The sequence below is a fragment of the Tachypleus tridentatus genome, chromosome 1 (genome assembly GCF_004210375.1).
Source record: "Tachypleus tridentatus isolate NWPU-2018 chromosome 1, ASM421037v1, whole genome shotgun sequence".
NCBI classification, from domain to species: domain Eukaryota; kingdom Metazoa; phylum Arthropoda; class Merostomata; order Xiphosura; family Limulidae; genus Tachypleus; species Tachypleus tridentatus.
Window position 1 is genome coordinate 172,454,885 of NC_134825.1, and position 23,263 is coordinate 172,478,147.

General features: G+C 36.2%; 1 protein-coding gene across 1 annotated transcript; it reads left to right on the forward strand.

Annotated features, from left to right (window-relative positions):
- The first annotated feature begins 5,961 nt into the window (after window positions 1–5,961).
- On the forward strand, window positions 5,962–23,187 carry LOC143230354 (uncharacterized). The gene is made up of 3 exons (XM_076463788.1): window positions 5,962–6,691; window positions 17,237–17,450; window positions 22,009–23,187. The coding sequence occupies exons 1-3, from the start codon at window positions 6,346–6,348 to the stop codon at window positions 22,391–22,393; spliced, it is 945 nt and encodes a 314-aa protein (XP_076319903.1). The 5' UTR covers window positions 5,962–6,345; the 3' UTR covers window positions 22,394–23,187.
- The last annotated feature ends 76 nt before the right edge of the window (window positions 23,188–23,263 follow it).

Here is a 23,263-nt window from a genome sequence, read left to right on the forward strand (position 1 = left end):
TGTAACTATAAGGAACACCCAACAATTTTCAAAAAGTAAAAACTTTGTTGTGCAGTATAACTATAAGGAACACCCAACAGTGTTCAAGAAGCAAACACTTTGTTGTGCAGTGTAACTATAAGGAACACCCAACAGTGTTCAAGAAGAAAACACTTTGTTGCACAGTGTAACTATAAGGAACACCCAACAATGTTCAAAAAGTAAAAACTTTGTTGTGCAGTGTAACTATAAGGAACACCCAACAGTGTTCAAGAAGCAAACACTTTGTTGTGCAGTGTAACTATAAGGAACACCCAACAGTGTTCAAGAAACAAACACTTTGTTGTGCAGTGTAACTATAAGGAACACCCAACAGTGTTCAAGAAGCAAACACTTTGTTGTGCAGTGTAACTATAAGGAACACCCAACAGTGTTCAAGAAGCAAACACTTTGTTGTGCAGTGTAACTATAAGGAACACCCAACAGTGTTCAAGAAGCAAACACTTTGTTGTGCAGTATAACTATAAGGAACACCCAACAGTGTTCAAGAAGCAAAAACTTTGTTGTGCAGTGTAACTATAATGAACACCCAACAGTGTTCAAGAAGCAAAAACTTTGTTGTGCAGTGTAACTATAAGGAACACCCAACAGTGTTCAAGAAGCAAAAACTTTGTTGTGCAGTGTAACTATAAGGAACACCCAACAGTGTTCAAGAAACAAACACTTTGCTGTGCAGTGTTATTTATCACCCTTGCGTTGGGAACATTTCTTCTCGAAAGCATTTATGTCTGTATAAGTATGTGTGTAATATTATGTAATGAATCGTCAGAACTTCACCGTGAGACACTTTGCTTGTTTGTTTTGAATTTTGTGTTAAGCTACGCACGCGCTATCTGTGCCAGCTGTTTCTAGTTTAGCAACTAGTCATCATCAATCACCCAACAAATAATAGGTTTGACTGTCAAATTATAGCGCCCCCGTGGCTGAAAGGGCGAGCTTGTTTGATGGAACGGGGATTCGAACCCACGACCCTCATATTGCAAGTGATATTATCAAATGTAAATTATCCAAATAGAACACTATTAACCTTTCGTGGTTAGGAGAGGAAGCAGAACAAAATCAGCCATCATATACAACTTAACATAACCTTAGAAAATCGACAAACACAGGTTATGTGCGAGGCAGTTGTTTATAATGGCAACCAGTGTCGTCCAGGTTATTTGATAACCATTTCTCTTCATTCTCATGTATGAAAAACGGTTGAACGAATACGGTAATATGGTAGTGACCAACAACAAGAAGTCAGGGGAAAAATCAACAAAGAACACTTAAAATTGGAACCAACAGTTAGTTCAGGCGAAAGAAAAAAATGAAAACAGAAAAAATAAGGGTGTTATTATTCAGAAAGTGCAAATTAATAAGTATCAATCTGAATAGTTCATAGATGGATCCACAGGTGTCCACCTCTCAACATTAGTGTTACAAATATTCTAATATTGTAAAGAAAACTTCTTGACAGAAATTCACAATAGACTACCAATATTTTGAAATTTCGTGAACATACCAGGAATCTACCTGTCTAATCTGTTATAGAAGCAGGTTAGTAGATCTATGATATATTTTGATGATTTACATTCTATGTACTTCTCATGGAACTCACAAGATGTCGTGAAGAAACCACAGAAATAATTATTAAGCAGGGTCTTTAAAAAATGATGACAATTAGAACACTGTTCTAATTGTGAAAGTAGTCCACAGGTAACATGGGTTTTAGAGACTGTCCTAATTGTGAAAGTAGTCCACAGGTAACATGGGTTTTAGAGACTGTTCTAATTGTGAAAGTAGTCCACAGGTAACATGGGTTTTAGAGACTGTTCTAATTGTGAAAGTAGTCCACATGTAACATGGGTTTTAGAACACTGTTCTAATTGTGAAAGTAGTCCACAGGTAACATGGGTTTTAAAACACTGTCCTAATTGTGAAAATAGTCCACAGGTAACATGGGTTTTAGAACACTGTTGTAATTGTGAAAGTAGTCCACAGGTAACATGGGTTTCAGAACACTGTTCTAATTGTGAAAGTAGTCCACAGGTAACATGGGTTTCAGAACACTGTTCTAATTGTGAAAGTAGTCCACAGGTAACATGGGTTTCAGAACACTGTTCTAACTGTGAAAGTAGTCCACAGGTAACATGGGTTTCAGAACACTGTTCTAATTGTGAAAGTAGTCCACAGGTAACATGGGTTTTAGAACACTGTTCTAATTGTGAAAGTAGTTCACAGGTAACATGGGTTTTAGAACACTGTTCTAATTGTGAAAGTAGTCCACAGGTAACATGGGTTTTAGAGACTGTTCTAATTGTGAAAGTAGTCCACAGGTAACATGGGTTTTAGAGACTGTTCTAATTGTGAAAGTAGTCCACAGGTAACATGGGTTTTAGAACACTGTTCTAACTGTGAAAATAGTCCACAGGTAACATGGGTTTCATAACACTGTTCTAATTGTGAAAGTAGTCCACAGGTAACATGGGTTTTAGAACACTGTTCTAATTGTGAAAATAGTCCACAGGTAACATGGGTTTTAGAACACTGTTCTAATTGTGAAAGTAGTCCACAGGTAACATGGGTTTTAGAGACTGTTCTAATTGTGAAAATAGTTCACAGGTAACATGGGTTTTAGAACACTGTTCTAATTGTGAAAGTAGTCCATAGGTAACATGGGTTTCAGAACACTGTTCTAATTGTGAAAGTAGTCCACAGGTAACATGGGTTTTAGAGACTGTTCTAATTGTGAAAGTAGTCCACAGGTAACATGGGTTTTAGAACACTGTTCTAATTGTGAAAGTAGTCCACAGGTAACATGGGTTTTAAAACACTGTTCTAATTGTGAAAGTAGTCCACAGGTAACATGGGTTTCAGAACACTGTTCTAATTGTGAAAGTAGTCCACAGGTAACATGGGTTTCAGAACACTGTTCTAATTGTGAAAGTAGTCCACAGGTAACATGGGTTTTAGAGACTGTTCTAATTGTGAAAGTAGTCCACAGGTAACATGGGTTTTAGAACACTGTTCTAATTGTGAAAGTAGTCCACAGGTAACATGGGTTTCAGAACACTGTTCTAATTGTGAAAGTAGTCCACAGGTAACATGGGTTTCAGAACACTGTTCTAATTGTGAAAGTAGTCCACAGGTAACATGGATTTTAAAACATTGTTGTAATTGTGAAAGTAGTTCACAGGTAATATGGATTTTAAAAGACTGTCCTAATTGTGAAAGTAGTCCACAGGTAACATGGGTTTTAGAGACTGTTCTAATTGTGAAAATAGTTCACAGGTAACATGGGTTTTAGAACACTGTTCTAATTGTGAAAGTAGTCCACAGGTAACATGGGTTTCAGAACACTGTTCTAATTGTGAAAGTAGTCCACAGGTAACATGGGTTTTAGAGACTGTTCTAATTGTGAAAGTAGTCCACAGGTAACATGGGTTTTAGAACACTGTTCTAATTGTGAAAGTAGTCCACAGGTAACATGGGTTTTAAAACACTGTCCTAATTGTGAAAGTAGTCCACAGGTAACATGGGTTTCAGAACACTGTTCTAATTGTGAAAGTAGTCCACAGGTAACATGGGTTTCAGAACACTGTTCTAATTGTGAAAGTAGTCCACAGGTAACATGGGTTTCAGAACACTGTTCTAATTGTGAAAGTAGTCCACAGGTAACATGGGTTTTAGAGACTGTTCTAATTGTGAAAGTAGTCCACAGGTAACATGGGTTTTAGAACACTGTTCTAATTGTGAAAGTAGTCCACAGGTAACATGGGTTTCAGAACACTGTTCTAATTGTGAAAGTAGTCCACAGGTAACATGGGTTTCAGAACACTGTTCTAATTGTGAAAGTAGTCCACAGGTAACATGGATTTTAAAACATTGTTGTAATTGTGAAAGTAGTTCACAGGTAATATGGATTTTAAAAGACTGTCCTAATTGTGAAAGTAGTCCACAGGTAACATGGGTTTTAGAGACTGTTCTAATTGTGAAAATAGTTTACAGGTAACATGGATTTTAAAACATTGTTGTAATTGTGAAAGTAGTCCACAGGTAACATGGGTTTTAGAGACTGTTCTAATTGTGAAAGTAGTCCACAGGTAACATGGATTTTAAAACACTGTCCTAATTGTGAAAGTAGTCCACAGGTAACATGGGTTTTAGAACACTGTTCTAATTGTGAAAGTAGTCCACAGGTAACATGGATTTTAAAACACTGTCCTAATTGTGAAAATAGTCCACAGGTAACATGGATTTTAAAACACTCCTAATTGTAAAAGTAGTCCACAAGTAACATGGATTTCAAAACATTATTGTAATTGTGTAAGTTGTCCACAGGTAACATGGGTTTTAGAACATTGTTCTAATTCTGAAAGTAGTCCACAGGTAACATGGGTTTTGGAATATTGTTCTAATTGAAAAAAGTAGTCCATAGGTAACATGGGTTTTGGCACGTTGTTCTAATTGTGAAAGAAGTCCATCGGTGACTAACTATAACAGACGAGATCAGGAACATTTCTTTAATAAGGTGATGTAATCCTCAGACCTAACAGATAAACATTATGATTGGACATTGTTTAAATAAATCATATTCTAAATAAAACTTATTAAGTTTAATATAACCCAAACTTATTACTGCTATTCATGTTCCATAACGTAAGGTCTAATAATCATACATTATTTTCAATACTCCAAAGGCAAGCATCCACGATATAATATACAAAATTAGTCTCACTGTTGTCCAACTCAACCAACGTAAACCTTTAGACTACGTTTTAGTTACTTCCACAAATATAAAACATAAAAATGCTCATATTGTTGTTTTACATTTTAAACAATATAAAATCTAAAAATACACATTTTCTTTCTTTCTAAACAATAAAAGTGCTTTTCCATGTTTCAGGGACGTCACAGTTTAAAAATGCAGGGGTGGTCAGTGTAGTTAGTGCGTCACGTTTATTAGGAGTTAATGTCATATATAGCACGTTTAGAAATCTGTGTTGTTAAAAGTATTTCACCGTGTTCACACAGAATTTTTTTTTTTTTTACAGTCCTATACGCACGATTAGACAAACACTTTTTGTTACTTTATGTTAGACGCTATCAAAGAATATCTGGGAAGTCGATCTGATAAATTAAAAATAAAAATCAGCCATACCATTTCTGCTTAAGATTGTTTGTTTGTTTGTTCTGAATTTCGTTAAGATGTAAGCTAGTTCTTTTATATGTTTATTTTATAGTAACATATGGTCACAATCTAATAAATTTGTAAAGAAGCTATTATTGATAATGTTGTTCGTGGGGTCAAAAAAATTTAGTGTTTTTTATGGTGTCTGTATGTTATACATTCGCAAGTAACTCAGAGAAAAGTAACGCTTCTGATGTCAGTTTTTTTATGTGTTCACAAATAAGTTAAGGAAAACTGTTGCATTTATTTAAATTTTTCAAAATAGATGGTTGCTCTGTGTTCAGTTTAGGACTTACTGTTTGATATTAACATTTTCAATATACATGGTTATTTCGTGTCTCTCAAACTAAACATGCTCGCCCTTTCAGCCGTGGGGGTATTATAAAGTTACGGTCAATCCCACTCTTCATTGGTAAAAGAGTGGCCCAAGAATTAGCAGTGGGCGGTGATGACAAGCAGCCTTCCCTCTAGTCTTACACTGCTAAATTAGGGACGGCTAGCTCAGATGGCCCTCGTATAGCTTTTTTCGCGAAATTCAAAAATAAACAAACAATGTGTCCATGTCAGTGTTTAGTGTTAGTTATGTTAGATTTCTCAACTGTACATACTTAGTCCGTGTTCAGGCCAATGTGTTATGGTTGACATTAAAAGTGCTGTAATTTTCTAGTTTTATGAAATATTTTATAATATACGTTAATCTGCTCTTTTGTATTTAATTTAAAACATTTAATGATAAGGCCACCACTGACTCGCAATTCATACAAAAACATTGGATGTCGAAAGCTGTTGGCTTGATGACGATATATTTCCATGTTTTGTGGGCGAGTTTTCTAATTGGCTCAACAAAGACAGAGATTTGATTTGATTTTTTTATGAAACCGTGTGATTGGTCAGAGGGCCCGTAACCATGTATTAGAAAATACGCTGTAGGCGCAAGAGTTGTTGTCAATCACGAGGCCGAGTACAAACGGAGAGTTGCGAGTGAGCTCATTAGCGATGCATGTTGTTTCTTTCAGTAAGAAGAATCGAAACCAGGTCGTTAGAGTTTAGCCTCAGTTTGTGTACAAGCTATATTAATTGTTTCTTTTACGGGCTGTTGGCTAAGAGCTAGACAACGAGGCGAATTGATAGTCATGACCATTGAAGTCCGCACACCTACTGAGCATATGTCCGCCGGAGAAAGAAATAACGAAAACGGCATGTGCCCTCACGATCGTCGAACTTCTATGGAGAGTCCTAAACAGTCGTCATTTCTGATTCGAGATATTTTGAGCGAAACGTCCGACACAAGATATAGTTTAGTTGAGAAAGGACACGAGAATGAAATTTCGACAGATTTATCCGACTTCAGTGAGTGTAAGCCTGATTTAACTCGAGAAATGAGGGAAGACAGTCGTGTTAAGCCTAATTATCCTCTAGTTGATTATGACGAAAACCGTGGAGGGAACACGGGAACCGATGAAGAAGACATAGTGACAGGTTGGTAGGAAATGTACTGTAATGTAACTGTGTAAGTTATCGACGAACAATTCTGATAACGTAAATATTACATCTCAGGGTTTGTTTTTAATGAATTCCTACAAAGGTGTATATTTACCTGTTCAATTTGTTTATACAAAATGAGTTTAAAACATTAAGATATTTTAATCATTTCAACAAACGTAAGTCAACGTCCTCATTGTATTGTTTACAATTTTAGGTCTAAAATGGCTGAAGCTTTAAGCCTGTCTATAAAAAGTATTTTTAGATTGTATTATAAATAGTAATATGTAAATATGATCAGTTCACAGATTTGTAATATTGGCAAAAATAAATAATGTGAACATTGTCGTAGTGAAAATATTTTGAAGTACGTTTAGCTATACAATCTACCAGCAATCGATATATGTTTGTCTTTAAATCATGTTTCTATAAAAGTTTGTTTTCTGTTGGAGTTGAGTAACCAATGACTTGTCCAGGTTTGGCGCAACTCTTCTTTAAAAGGACATTGTCATACTTGTTAGTTTTGTATCTTTTACACATTACTAGCGATGTGTGATACACATTAAGATGTAACGTATATTGATCTAAAGTATGTGAACTGTTAGAGCAGTATATAATTGACGTTTTTTTATACGTAATTAGTAGTTGTAATGTTGATGTTTGGCTTTTCGTTTCCCAATCCTGTATTCTGAAGGGTTAAATAGAAATTAACATGGTAGATATCCGACAAGTATAACGCAAGAGAACTGTACAAAGTAATTTTTTTGTTTGTTCTGTTGTTTGACACGGTGATCATGAGACGTGGGTTTACATCTTCATTGCTGTGATAGCTAATAGATATGCGTATTATCACTTGAACTCCTATCGGTAAATTGAATGAAAGTTAAACCTAACTTCACGACGTATTTACATATCATTCACAACCGTCGAGGCTCGTATATTACACAGTAAAGAGTAATATTTATCTTTCGGTCTGTTACACCACCAGATGTAAAGACAAAAATTGAGTACATTTCTAAATAAAATACACTTGAAACTTCGACAGCAATTAGTGGGACATTTGTTATTATTATTGGAACCTTTGGTTAATTTTGTATATGAATCGTATTAAGTTACCCGTAACTAACAAAATCATTGACCCACTAATAATTTGGTATATTAAGAGTTCAGAAAAATGTGTTTAGAATTCCGATTGGCATATGGAGTCCACCGGATATTCTACAGTTAGGCTAAGGGTTAGGGTTAAAATCTCAAGACAGATTTACTGAAGGCGTGAATTTTAACGAAAAACCAGCAAACGTTATGGATCGAGTTACTTTATACCCTCAGATTAGTTAGGTATTATCATAGATGGTTTTATGAGTTAGTTGGTATTGAATAAAAACAACTGTGGGGGCCGGATTAAACTCTTGGGGGGGGAAGATAACATGTGATATAAGAGCACCTATATATGTACGTCCATATATGTGTATTATAGAATTATATACGTAAGACTGGTACTTTTAACTTTCAAAAGTAAACAAACAAAAGCAGTATAGGGAAAGCAGAAAATATTCATTCGCATACAATATATATATATACTTTAAAGAACAAATTCACAATCAAGTATAATAGGTGGACATAATTAAGTGATTAATTATTTTTCGAAATTAACTAAATAAACTTTTAAATAATTAAAGCTATGCGTCGTTACTTGTCGTCTGCCCGTCTCATCTGTGTATGTTTAGATAGTAACTTGAAACTGGTCTATTGTGGAACGAATCAACAAAACGAAAATTGTGAACAGTAATTATGGTTGTTGCCTACTGGAAGAGGTTTTGCTGATTCTTTTGAATGGGGAAGGGACTACTTCTGAGGGAGTCCCAAGCTTCAGTTTGGTTAGATTGTCCCTTAGTCCGGCTCTGAAAACTTTGTAATGCATAGACCTACTTTTTCATAAGCAATCTACGTATGTCCGCTGTATCAGCGGGTATGTTATATTTATTTGCTCAAACTTAATATCTCCTAACCTGGCTTACGTCAAATGGAGAAGTGCCCCATTCAACAGAACACAATACCTACTGAGACTTGTGCAATGATGGTGAAAATCCATAGTATTGTAGGTTTTCGTTTTTTCTTTGTGTTTTTTTTTTCTAAGTTTCCATATATACATACTTCGGTCTTATAATTCATATCAAACTGTATTATTGTTTTATTAAACATGTAACTCTAGTTATCGGAGAGAATATTTACCGATTTATGTCCATGCCATAATTATCAGTTTTTCTCTGTGAATCGTTTCATACACTGTTTCCAGCTTTAGGCTATAACATTTCAGACGGGGATAACATGTCTCATAAATCATGATATGTATGTTACAAAATTTACATTCTAAGAGAGAGAGACCGTTATTAGAATTCAGGTGACCAAAGGCTAAGTATGAAGAGAGCTCGCCTATAGTGTGACACAAATTTCTGGCCTGGTTACCTACAACGACAGGTCACAACATAAATCAATCTGTAATTACGTGTCACTTGGTAAATGGTCAAGCTCATTGAACTTCTTATTGGATTTGTATACTTAGTACATTGTGGAGTACACTTTGTAGCTGGTAAGATACAGTTTATGAAATCACTCTTGGCTTTAAGTAGTTACTGGCCTCCATCTGAATGGTCAGTTAATGGTCATTTTACTTCTAGCCGTCTGAAAAGTTTTATGACTTAATAGTCGTGACCCACTCGACTCAGGTTGGATGTGCACCTAGAGAAAACCACTTCCTTATAGTTCTGTGGTCGATGTAATAACTTGATGTGTGTATGTCAGCCATGTTTGAAAATAAGCACAGGTGCGTACGTCCTCCAAGCATTGTTGAAACAGCACAGTTCCCCAGTCATGTGTATGTTGAAACAGTACAGTTCCCCAGTCATGTATATATTTATATGTTGTTCTTTTATACACTCAACATACATAAAGCCACTCATTTTGTTACTCCATGATTTGTTAAGATTATAATTTCCCAGACATGCATGTTCATGTTTAGTTCTCTTCATACTTTAACCGTTGATAAACTGTATAAACTCGCATGTATACTTGTTTCCCTTCAAATTGCAATTTCTATACACCCTGTATATAATTACAGGATTACGCATGTTCGCTTGTTAACCTTTTATAGTTTAAGCCTTGTTCATAGTAAATAAATTACTGAATTACTTGTTATGTGTATGGCTGTTTTACTCACCACAGTGAATCTATATTTACATAGAACTTAAATAACATTTAGCATTGACGCTACTAGTTTATTCTTTTGAGTTATTCAGTAAGCAAGTGGTTATATAATACTAGAAATAAGAATGAAGAGGTGAGATTTACCGGAGACGGTATAACCAAAGTTATCAGTTTCGTTTTAGCCTTTCATTTACCATACATTCATAACTCACGCCTTTTCCAATTAGAAACCCACGCATGCTCAGTTGTTTTCTATTCTTAGTGTCAGCTTTCGAAACTGTATCATTACAAAGTCGTGTATTTTCCTTACAACTCAAGATTTGTTGAAACTTTAAAAATTTACGTTCATTCCTTGTGGCTTTGGTTTGTGTTGTTTATTATTATATATCGTCGGAAGGTAAAAGTCAGTGTTAAAAATGCTATAATAATGGATTTTGACACGCTTTTACCAATGATGGATTATGAATGAGGCGCAGAGGTATAAAGTTTACCAATTTTGTTAGTTGGTGTTCAGATAAGTTCTAACTTTATAATTCAGTTATAACGATTAGTAAAACATTTATGAGAGGTTATTTTCGTCTGTTTTTTGTAACCAACTAATTATTGTAAATTAGATTAAGTTGTGTGTTTTATATAATATGGTTTCAGAATCGTTGCACCGGAGCGTCCAGCCCTCGTGATACTGATCTCTGTTGTACAGCCAATTTTGTTGTAATTTAACCGGTCACTAGATCCAGCTGTATATAGAGCTGACTTAACATGGCCGGGCTGCCTACCACCTGTTCGCTCACAGTCGCGCGTCGCTGCACGAGTCACTGACAGTAAAAACGTTCCGATCAATAACGGTCAATCGAGAAACAATTTTCTTTGAATTTCGCTAATATTCGGCCTCTGGTACAGAACTTATTACCAATGATACGTTAATTGTACCACTCGAGTACCTCGTACTCCCACACTGATTGATTCTTGAATCAACGTTTTCAGCAAGTTATATTATAGCTTATATAATTGTAATATAAGTGACAGCGGTACCAGAGTTGAAGTGTTTAAAGTAGTGCATGAACCGACCGACCGAGTTGGGTTTGCGATAAATAATTCGCCATGGGATTCAGCGCTGTTGGCTCTCCTAGTGGCTCGGCGGTATGTTGGAGCGTATGTACCCTGAAATTAGGGGTTCGTTACATGTTTATCTACCTGTTTAAATAAAAGCATAAAGCATAGCAAATGTTTAATTATGTGATTTCTGTTAATATTAAAGTGAAAATAATGAAATGTACATTCTTCAGGTTACTGAAGACTTGCGTTTGTGTTGCGTGTTAGGAGTATGAAGCATGATTCTACACATGCGCGTACAAAGTAAAATAAAAGCCTTCGTGGAGATTAAAAAGAATAAAATCACACATAGCTCACCTTACGCGTCACACATAAATAAAGGATTGATACGGTATTTTGTTACGAGACAGGTGTATTACGCGTCAGCAAGCTGGTGGTGACTCATGAAATACCTAGAGGAAAACAAAATTCTTTTAGAATGTACAGTCGTTTATATAGCAAACAGTTGACTTGTCACCGAGTTTATATGAATTTCGGGAAATTCTACTCCTTTAACTAAGCCTTTTTATAGCTCTAAATACCTCAAGATTCACTGTTAAAAACAAACAAATGTTTCAGTAGTGTTGGTCTAAGATTGGCTTCTTTTTACGAACAAATCACGCTTAGGCTTAACCACGTGCGTAAACGGTAACATTGCGTCTAATAATCTGGTAACAGATAGAATTAAGTTCGTTGTTATTAAACTTATCACGCGTAAACCTAGTAATATGATACATTTTAAACAGTCTTTTGATCACTGTTTAGCAATACTAAGGAAAACAAATTACCAAATCATACAAGTTTAATATAGGGGGCATGTCAGCGGTGCACAATGGTGAGCGAAAAATTCAAAACGCTGGGAAGTTAGGCCTGCAACTTTCCAGCACCTATTAACCCTAACGGTGTAATTGAAGCTAAAACTTTTCCCTGGAGGTCCGGAAACTCAAACCGTGGGAAGCCCCAGGATCATAGGCTTGGTGTCCACCTGCGCGTGAGCTTGCCCGTTCATCCCCTTCCAGAGTCAATAAAAACAATAAGGTCAGTAGATTATCTGAGAGCTTCAGAAAGGAACTCCCGGTGACTGAATCCTCCAGACTGCCAAAATCATCGACACCTCATTACCGATAGTAATCGCTTTCGAACCATTAACGTCGTTTATGATCGCTCGTACGTGAACAAGCTATCTGTACCTACAAACAAAAGAGAAATTTCAAACATCTGTCTTTAGTGAAGGCATCGTTTAACAACACATTTAAAACGCAAATAATTTAGCCAATGCGATTGTCGGTCAGATAACGCCTATTTTGTGTGTGTGTGTGTGTGTGTGTGTAATTTCCTGCCGAACTGCATTCACGCCTGCGACAGCTGTTAAGTTTGTAATTAACTTGTACGTAAATAAAATAACTTCAGTGTAATGTAGCTGTATATCTCAGTTCTGTTTGTAAAGGATATCCTCGTACTTTCTGTATAGAATTATCTTATTCACTGGTGCTCACTTCTGAGGCGTATTATGATACCCAAACCTGACGCGTATTTATAAGGTAAAAAAGGCCTAACTCTCGTGTGAAGAGTGCTGTGCAAGTATTGACGTTCGTCTGCCAAGAATGGAGTTGTATTGATAGTAATTTTACTCAACTAGAATTATACGATACAGACTGATTAAACTCACTGTATATCGTAGAAACTAAAATAAACAGAGCAAGTCGCGTTACACAATTTCCGTTTAATACTTCGTACAGCGAACTAAACATTAAATTTATAAATATGTTTGTATGTTTACCGGTTCACCGAACTGCCAGGAATGTAAACACACTTATGTATTTAGGCTTAGCATCACGTTTATTGAACAATGTTGAAACAAAATTTGTTTAACTATTCAGACGTCAGATGCTGCAACGTATATTGGACTAAAATTAACCCATAAAGTTGTCATTACAGAATATATCACGTCTCTACAGTTGTCATTACAGAATATATCAAATCTGTACAGTTGTCATTACAGAATACACCAAACCTGTACAATTGTCATTACAGAATATATCAAACCTGTACAGTTGTCATTACAGAATATACCAAACCTGTACAGTTGTCATTACAGAATATACCAAACCTGTACAGTTGTCATTACAGAATATACGAAACCTGTACAATTGTTGTTACAGAATATATCAAAGCTGTATTTTGGCTGATTATGGACGCTCAAAACACCCTGTTTCTCGTGATGACTAACATACGTAGAAATAATGGCAGTAGTATGTTCTACCTGCTTACTGCTAGAAGACACCGACAAGCTTAATTGAAGACTTCCTTCCTAGTAATTGCTTCTGCACTGTAATTTGTCGTGAAGACCCGGGTCTTTGGGAGGTCAAACCGTGAGCCATGAGAAAGCGTCTTTCGCTGTTGTCCCTGATTTGGATTTCGGGGCAGTAGACTGACCTATCAAAATGTCGATTGTTCTGGGGGTCAGGATCACTCCACTTAGCGGAACAGTAGTCGGTTAAAGACGGTTCGCCTCATCTATCAGAAGATGTGAGAACTAGTGATGAGTTCGTTGACGAGGGAATGACATGGCGTTCGGAAGAGATACCGTGTTTGAAATCTTTGTGAGACGATGTTATATCGACATATATTTTAAGCAAAGTTATGTGAAGTATATTATAAATATTTTTAATTTAAAAAATAAGAAAAGATAAAACAACAAAATATGTCGTTAAATAAATTCATTAACCTTCAATATTAATGTCAAGGTCAACATATATATCGGAAAAAAATTAAAGTGGGAGATATTGTACCTTCAGGTCAAAGGTTGATACAAGATAAAAACCATCGACAATGTGAAAACGAGGTTTTGAACTGTTTCTATTAAACACAAGGTTACACAAAGGTCTATCTATGCTTGCCAATCATGGTAATCGAAACCCACTTTCTAGTGATATACGTCCGCAGACATACCATTGTGTCACTGGGGCGCGATTTTAGACTGAGACACCCATCCGTCTACATATGGTAATTCTGTATGGAACTGCTACTGACATCGCTCCATTAACATATTATAATAGAACCTTTAACTGTACGGAATTTTTTTTTTTGTACCTGATTATTTTATCCGTATTTATATCAACCTGTACGGTATATAATATTCTGTGGTGAATTATAAGAAAAAAGTTTTATTTTTCAAAGAGACATTTTTTTTCTTGCAGCGCTTTAATATAATTTATTTACACATTAATTTACTGAGACGACTCGAAATATCGTAAAATTGTTAGGGTGGGAAACACGATCAAACGCGTTTTGAATGTTTCAAGGCAACTAGAAACCGAAATCGAAATTTATTTCGGGTCCTTGTTCTCAATGTCATCGCTGTCACAACTCGGATGTGCTACATAACACACGAGACATTCGATTGGGTTTCATACTGGTTAATTTTAACCACAATACTTTTGAGCAGTTGCACAACGCGTTGCGGTAAGACGTGTAGCAGAGCACACAACGCAAATCAAAGGTATGCACGTACTTTAAAAATAATATTATTCACACAGTTGAAGTGTCAGTATCTGTAGGTTAGGGAAACATTATATTGTGTCGGAACTATTTACATATGCGGCGTGAAACAATGTAAACATTGTATACAATACCAATGCACGAATAAAACAATTATCATATATGTTACAAACAGTAACAAAAAGTTGAAATCGTATTACTATGCCTTAATAAATAATTTATAATATTATAAACTACGTATTCTTAAAGCTTTCCTAAAGGTGTAATTTCTGTCGTTATGAATATCACTGGTCATGTGTAATTTTGTAGGCTTCTTCATATTGGATTTCAAACATTGGGCGTTATGCCTCTGAAACGACCACAAGCCGAAATTTATGTAATTATTACTTCGGTCATTTTGAGACTATATACTGTACACACAGCATGTGTTGAAACCCAATATTGAGCAGTGTAATTCTGTAATACTACTGTTGAGACATCAGGGGACATTCATGTGAGATTCTGGGCGCTTTAAAACACGGTCGTGCCTTCTCCTTCTGTGAGTGTCTTAGACCGTTAATACCAACAAACATGCATCTCCTATTATAATATAATCTTTAAACGTGAACTTTACATATAAATAATTACCAAGCTATTAAATAAGGTATTATTTACAGTATTTCCTTTTCTATGCATTACTTAATCACTTCTGTAGGTAGTCACGTGACAACAACAACAATAATACACTTTTAGTAGTAGTATTAAATAAGGTAAAACATCAACAACAGTCAATGTTAGCTCTGTAGTTAGTCACGTGACAACAACAATGATACACTGTTAGTAGTAGTGTTAAATAAGGTAAAACATCAACAACAGCCAATGCTAGTTCAATATTTAGTCACGTGACAACAACAATGATACACTGTTAGTAGTAGTGTTAAATAAGGTAAAACATCAACAACAGCCAATGCTAGTTTAGTAGTCACGTGACAACAACAACAATGATACACTGTTAGTAGTAGTATTAAATAAGGTAAAACATCAACAACAGCCAATGCTAGTTCAATAGTCACGTGACAAGAACAATGATACACTGTTAGTAGTAGTATTAAATAAGGTAAAACATCAACAACGGTCAATGTTAGCTCAGTAGTCACGTGACAAGAACAACAAAGATGCAATGTTAGTAGTAGTATTAAATAAGGTACAACATCAACAACAGTCAATGTTAGTTCAGTGGTTAGTCACGTGACAACAACAACAATGATACACTGTTAGTAGTAGTATTAAATAAGGTAAAACATCAACAACAGTCAATGCTAGTTCTGTAGGTAGTCACGTGACAACAACAACAATGATACACTGTTACTAGTAGTATTAAATAAGGTAAAACATCAACAACAGCCAATGCTAGCTCAGTAGTTAGTCACGTGACGACAACAATGATACACTGTTAGTAGTAGTATTACATAAGGTAAAACATCAACAACAGTCAATGCTAGTTCTGTAGGTAGTCACGTGACAACAACAACAACAATGATACACTGTTAGTAGTAGTATTAAATAAGGTAAAACATCAACAACAGCCAATGCTAGTTCTGTAGTTATACACGTAAGAACAACAACAAGGCTGCACTGTTAAACCTCTTCATAATTATTTAAGGTGGAGGACAGTAACCAGTAGCTAATGTTAAACCTACCTGTTAAAGCAACAAGTACCAATATTTGTTTTTTCTCTAAACGGCTGATCGAATACATATATAATACATATATAATCGTAAAAGGAAATATAATATACAAACGGTTTAAAACAGAGAAGTTTACTTTCATACACAGTAATAACAATGACTTAAAAAAGCAGTAAGTATTAGTTCGAATGACGTAACGTCTTATTATTGATGTTCAAAATCTATTGTCGTCTTCGTCCGCAAAATGGAGACAAACTGGGAAGCTTTGTATTTGTGTTGTTGATAATGAGATATATTTTCTTAATTATGAAGGTAGAAAAGTATCCGCACGCGCTGAGAGTTTTTCAGACATGATGTTTTATACTGCCCATGATATATTGTCCTTTTCCTTTGTTTTCTTCATTGGTTTTGAATTCGCGCAAAGCTACACAAGGGTTATCTGCGCTAGCTCTCTCTAATTTAGCAGTGTAGACAAGAAGGAAAGCAGCTTGTTATCACCACTCACCGTGAGCTACACTTTTACTCACTAAAGCGGGATTTGCCATTACTTTCTAACGTCTCCACGACTGAAAGGACGAACATCTTTGGTGTGACGGGAATCCGAACCCGCAACTCTCAGATTACGAGTCGAGTGCCCTAACCACTTGGCCATGCCGGGGCCCATCATCTTCTTTATTCTCAAAAATGAAAACATTCAGGTAACAAGTATTTACATTAAAGGTACAAAGTTGATAACTTTTAAGAAATGTGTAGTGAAATAAAACCCGTTAAGATGGTCCTCCAGTAGCACAGCGGTACGTTTGCAGGCTTACAACGCTAGGGAGCGGGTCTTGATACGTGGGCAGAGCACACGTAGCTCATGGTGTGTTGTGTTGCTTTGTGCTTAAATTTAAACAAAGAAAAACATTTTAGACGTTTGAAAACTTTAACTACGTAGAAGTAAAAAATAAAGGCAATTGTTTCACGTTTCGATTTACAGTATTCAATTTTATTCATATAACTGGACGGATCGACTATAGGAGTAACTGGACGGATCGATTATATGAGAAACAGTGTTTCCTAGTTTCCTTTTTTCCAGGTGAAGACAGCCAGGAAAACGAAAGAAACACAAATGGTTCCTTCAGAAGTAAGAAACAAAGAAAAGCTAGGACAGCTTTTACTGATCACCAGCTCCAAACATTAGAGAAATGTTTTGAACGACAGAAATACCTGAGTGTTCAAGAACGAATGGAACTGGCATCAAAGTTAAACCTAACCGACACACAAGTCAAGACTTGGTACCAGAACAGAAGGTGAGTAATGGTGAAGGTTGAGTATATTGTTGTCAGTCTGTTATTTGAACAGAAGGTGGGTGAGGACGGTGTTGAGTATATTGTTGTCAATCTGTTATTTGTACAGAAGGTGGGTGAGGATGGTGTTGAGTATATTGTTGTCAATCTGTTATTTGTACAGAAGGTGGGTGAGGATGGTGTTGAGTATATTTGGTTCAATCTGTTATTTGAACAGAAGGTGTGTGAGGATGGTGTTGAGTATATTGTTGTCAGTCTGTTATTTGTACAGAAGGTGGGTGAGGATGGTGTTGAGTATATTATTTGTCAATCTGTTATTTGTACAGAAGGTGGGTGAGGATGGTGTTGAGTATATTTGGTTCAATCTGTTATTTGAACAGAAGGTGGGTGAGATGGTGTTGAGTATATTGTTGTCAGTCTGTTATTTGTAAAGAAGGTGGGTGAGGATGGTGTTGAGTATATTGTTGTCAATCTGTTATTTGTACAGAAGGTGTGTGAGGATGGTGTTGAGTATATTGTTGTCAATCTGTTATTTGTACAGAAGGTGGGTGAGGATGGTGTTGAGTATATTGTTGTCAATCTGTTATTTGTACAGAAGGTGTGTGAGGATGGTGTTGAGTATATTGTTGTCAATCTGTTATTTGTACAGAAGGTGGGTGAGGATGGTGTTGAGTATATTGTTGTCAATCTGTTATTTGTACAGAAGGTGGGTGAGGATGGTGTTGAGTATATTTGGTTCAATCTGTTATTTGAACAGAAGGTGTGTGAGGATGGTGTTGAGTATATTGTTGTCAGTCTGTTATTTGTACAGAAGGTGGGTGAGGATGGTGTTGAGTATATTGTTGTCAATCTGTTATTTGTACAGAAGGTGGGTGAGGATGGTGTTGAGTATATTTGGTTCAATCTGTTATTTGAACAGAAGGTGTGTGAGGATGGTGTTGAGTATATTGTTGTCAGTCTGTTATTTGTATAGAAGGTGGGTGAGGATGGTGTTGAGTATATTGTTGTCAATCTGTTATTTGTACAGAAGGTGGGTGAGATGGTGTTGAGTATATTGTTGTCAATCTGTTATTTGTACAGAAGGTGGGTGAGGATGGTGTTGAGTATATTTGTTGTTCAATCTGTTATTTGAACAGAAGGTGTGTGAGGATGGTGTTGAGTATATTGTTGTCAGTCTGTTATTTGTACAGAAGGTGGGTGAGGATGGTGTTGAGTATATTGTTGTCAATCTGTTATTTGTACAGAAGGTGGGTGAGGATGGTGTTGAGTATATTTGGTTCAATCTGTTATTTGAACAGAAGGTGTGTGAGATGGTGTTGAGTATATTGTTGTCAGTCTGTTATTTGTACAGAAGGTGGGTGAGGATGGTGTTGAGTATATTGTTGTCAATCTGTTATTTGTACAGAAGGTGGGTGAGGATGGTGTTGAGTATATTGTTGTCAGTCTGTTATTTGTACAGAAGGTGGGTGAGGATGGTGTTGAGTATATTATTGTCAGTCTGTTATTTGTACAGAAGGTGGGTGAGGATGGTGTTGAGTATATTGATGTCAATCTGTTATTTGTACAGAAGGTGTGTGAGGATGGTGTTGAGTATATTGTTGTCAATCTGTTATTTGTACAGAAGGTGGGTGAGGATGGTGTTGAGTATATTTGGTTCAATCTGTTATTTGAACAGAAGGTGTGTGAGGATGGTGTTGAGTATATTGTTGTCAGTCTGTTATTTGTACAGAAGGTGGGTGAGGATGGTGTTGAGTATATTGTTGTCAATCTGTTATTTGTACAGAAGGTGTGTGAGGATGGTGTTGAGTATATTGATGTCAATCTGTTATTTGTACAGAAGGTGGGTGAGGATGGTGTTGAGTATATTGATGTCAATCTGTTATTTGTACAGAAGGTGGGTGAGGACGGTGTTGAGTATATTGTTGTCAATCTGTTATTTGTACAGAAGGTGGGTGAGGATGGTGTTGAGTATATTGTTGTCATTCTGTTATTTTTACAGAAGGTGGGTGAGGATGGTGTTGAGTATATTGATGTCAATCTATTTATTTGAACAGAAGGTGGGTGAGGATGGTGTTGAGTATATTGTTGTCAATCTGTTATTTGTACAGAAGGTGGGTGAGGATGGTGTTGAGTATATTTGGTTCAATCTGTTATTTGTACAGAAGGTGGGTGAGGATCGTGTTGAGTATATTGTTGTCAATCTGTTATTTGTACAGAAGGTGGGTGAGGATGGTGTTGAGTATATTTGGTTCAATCTGTTATTTGAACAGAAGGTGGGTGAGGATGGTGTTGAGTATATTGTTGTCAGTCTGTTATTTGTACAGAAGGTGGGTGAGGATGGTGTTGAGTATATTGTTGTCAATCTGTTATTTGTACAGAAGGTGTGTGAGGATGGTGTTGAGTATATTGTTGTCAATCTGTTATTTGTACACAGAAGGTGGGTGAGGATGGTGTTGAGTATATTTAGGTTCAATCTGTTATTTGAACAGAAGGTGTGTGAGGATGGTGTTGAGTATATTGTTGTCAGTCTGTTATTTGTACAGAAGGTGGGTGAGGATGGTGTTGAGTATATTGTTGTCAATCTGTTATTTGTACAGAAGGTGGGTGAGGATGGTGTTGAGTATATTTGGTTCAATCTGTTATTTGAACAGAAGGTGGGTGAGGATGGTGTTGAGTATATTGTTGTCAGTCTGTTATTTGTACAGAAGGTGGGTGAGGATGGTGTTGAGTATATTGTTGTCAATCTGTTATTTGTACAGAAGGTGTGTGAGGATGGTGTTGAGTATATTGTTGTCAATCTGTTATTTGTACAGAAGGTGGGTGAGGATGGTGTTGAGTATATTGTTGTCAATCTGTTATTTGTACAGAAGGTGTGTGAGGATGGTGTTGAGTATATTGTTGTCAATCTGTTATTTGTACAGAAGGTGGGTGAGGATGGTGTTGAGTATATTGTTGTCAATCTGTTATTTGTACAGAAGGTGGGTGAGGATGGTGTTGAGTATATTTGGTTCAATCTGTTATTTGAACAGAAGGTGTGTGAGGATGGTGTTGAGTATATTGTTGTCAGTCTGTTATTTGTACAGAAGGTGGGTGAGGATGGTGTTGAGTATATTGTTGTCAATCTGTTATTTGTACAGAAGGTGGGTGAGGATGGTGTTGAGTATATTTGGTTCAATCTGTTATTTGAACAGAAGGTGGGTGAGGATGGTGTTGAGTATATTGTTGTCAGTCTGTTATTTGTACAGAAGGTGGGTGAGGATGGTGTTGAGTATATTGTTGTCAATCTGTTATTTGTACAGAAGGTGGGTGAGGATGGTGTTGAGTATATTGTTGTCAATCTGTTATTTGTACAGAAGGTGGGTGAGGATGGTGTTGAGTATATTGTTGTCAATCTGTTATTTGTACAGAAGGTGGGTGAGGATGGTGTTGAGTATATTGTTGTCAATCTGTTATTTGTACAGAAGGTGTGTGAGGATGGTGTTGAGTATATTGTTGTCAATCTGTTATTTGTACAGAAGGTGTGTGAGGATGGTGTTGAGTATATTGTTGTCAATCTGTTATTTGTACGGTTTAGTGATTTATATAACGGAATTTGAGGTTTTTATATCTGTATGTATATATATGTGTGTCTGTCAATTACCATAGTCGATAATATGACGTGTATCATAACTACATTTTTGATGTTACGTCGAATGTGTAACGGCATGGAAAATCTATCACTTTGGGGAATATAATGACTCTTTTCGACGTGAAATATTCATACACTCAGATCATAACAAAGGTGTTTTCAGATCTGGAATTTAGAATCCCAAGTCGGGGATATACGTTGTAGTTAATTGTGGGGGATTTGAAAAACAAAGGAATAGTGGATCAAAATAGGGGATTAGAACCACCTAGAGAAAGACCTGCAACAAATCATACCCTGTTCATGGTAAGAAAAGTATGGTATCTTTTAAAAGAATAGAATCCGCAAACACAAAGGTCAACAGCAGAATCCGTCTTCTTATTCCAGACAACATTAACATCATTATCGAGAAAGGATCTTCGTCTGAATAAAATCGATACCAGCAGGGTATGTATTCACCAAGCTAAGGCTTTCAGTCATATTTATGTAGTTGGGAAGTGAAAAAATATATTCATGCTATTTCATATTCCATATCGGTCAAGTCGTTTATATATTACTGTGCGATGAGTGTTGAAACTGGTGGTAGAAAACCGTCAGACTCGCAAATTATATGGATTGTGGAAAGACTATCTAGACAATGACGTTTTGGAAGGTATATTAGATGTTTATAGACTGTATAGACAATAACATTTTGGAAGGTATATCAGATTTATATAGATAATAACCTTGACCGTATAGACAATAACTTAATAAAATGTTTCGCGAAATTCAACACATCAACGAAGGTCAGCTTTATCACGGAAGTTTGATGACCTTGATCATTTGTATAGTTGTACAAAATAAAAGTTTCATGTCGGTTAAGTTTTAAGTAAACTCTTGAGATAAATACAGTGGAAGCAAGTAAATTTTAATGAAAACTCGCTGTGCTTGTTCTAGAACCAAGTGGAAGAGACAAACTGCTGTAGGATTGGAGTTGCTTGCAGAAGCAGGTAATTATGCAGCTGTCCAAAGGATGGTGCAGACAACGCCCTATTGGCTGTCAAAGTTCACCTCTTCCCCACCACACCCACCTTTGGGCAGCCTGACGAGTCTGGACTTTTACTACAAGCAGTCCGCTGCTGGACTTCTCAAACCTCTTCCTTTCAAGTTATATCCTCCTTCCATGAGCTGGCTGCCGTCACCCAGCAGTGTCGTTCCTCTGTCTGCGACGTCCCGAGAGACCTCCGAGAAGACCCCACTCAGCCAGCCAGCTGCTTCTAGCTCTTACGCACATTTGAAAGAACTTTCTTGGCCGTCACTGAACGATAGGCGAGATTGGTGACACAAAACCAGCGAGGAATCACAGTTGTTAAAGAGAGTGGAATGGTGGTATTAGCCAAACGGAGTGTGAATTTTTTTATACTGTGAACGTTTCGCTGTTTAGTCTAAAATCAACTAAGATTTAGATAGATGAAATTGACGAACGAATCCTTTGCGTAGTGTGTACACGGCATTTTAAAACATTTTACATCGAAGGCCGTTTTAAAGTTAAAACCAATATTTAATAACAGTAAATTAACGGAGAAAAATTCTTTACAGAAGTTTTACAGTACAATAAAAATCTGGGCTTTAATAATTCTGTGATAGAAATATTAAATCATAATGATAACGGAACTGAGAAACGCTGCCAGAAATGCAGTAATAATAATATATATACTTTCCTCATTAGAACCAGTTTTACTGACTCAGTATCCTATTTTCCTTAAAGTTCCTGTAATTTGTGATGTAAATACATTGTGTTTAGAACCTGAAAGTGTTTAAAAGGCTCAGTTTACGAATGTCCTTATGATTTCGACGAACTTTTAAGTAGCTTTTAATATTCAGCCATATTTAAAACGAAGGTGACTTGAATTTACTAACATTAGGTATAGATTGAAAACGTCTAAAATGTGATTCACAAAGTGTAAGGGTTTAAAGCAGTTAAAGTTATGTTTTTAAACAATAAGAGAAATGGCTGAATGTTCAAACACAGCTTAGCAGTAAGAAGTGGTTATTATTTCACATATCAAAAATATACATGTGAAAAGGTTCAAATGCGTTCTGGTGTTATAAAAGAAATAAAAACGTTAAATTAGCTTCAAGTTTCAAATGCCATTGGTGTATTAAAAATGTTCTCTGTGTTCAGACGTAAATGATGGAGTACGAATTGTTT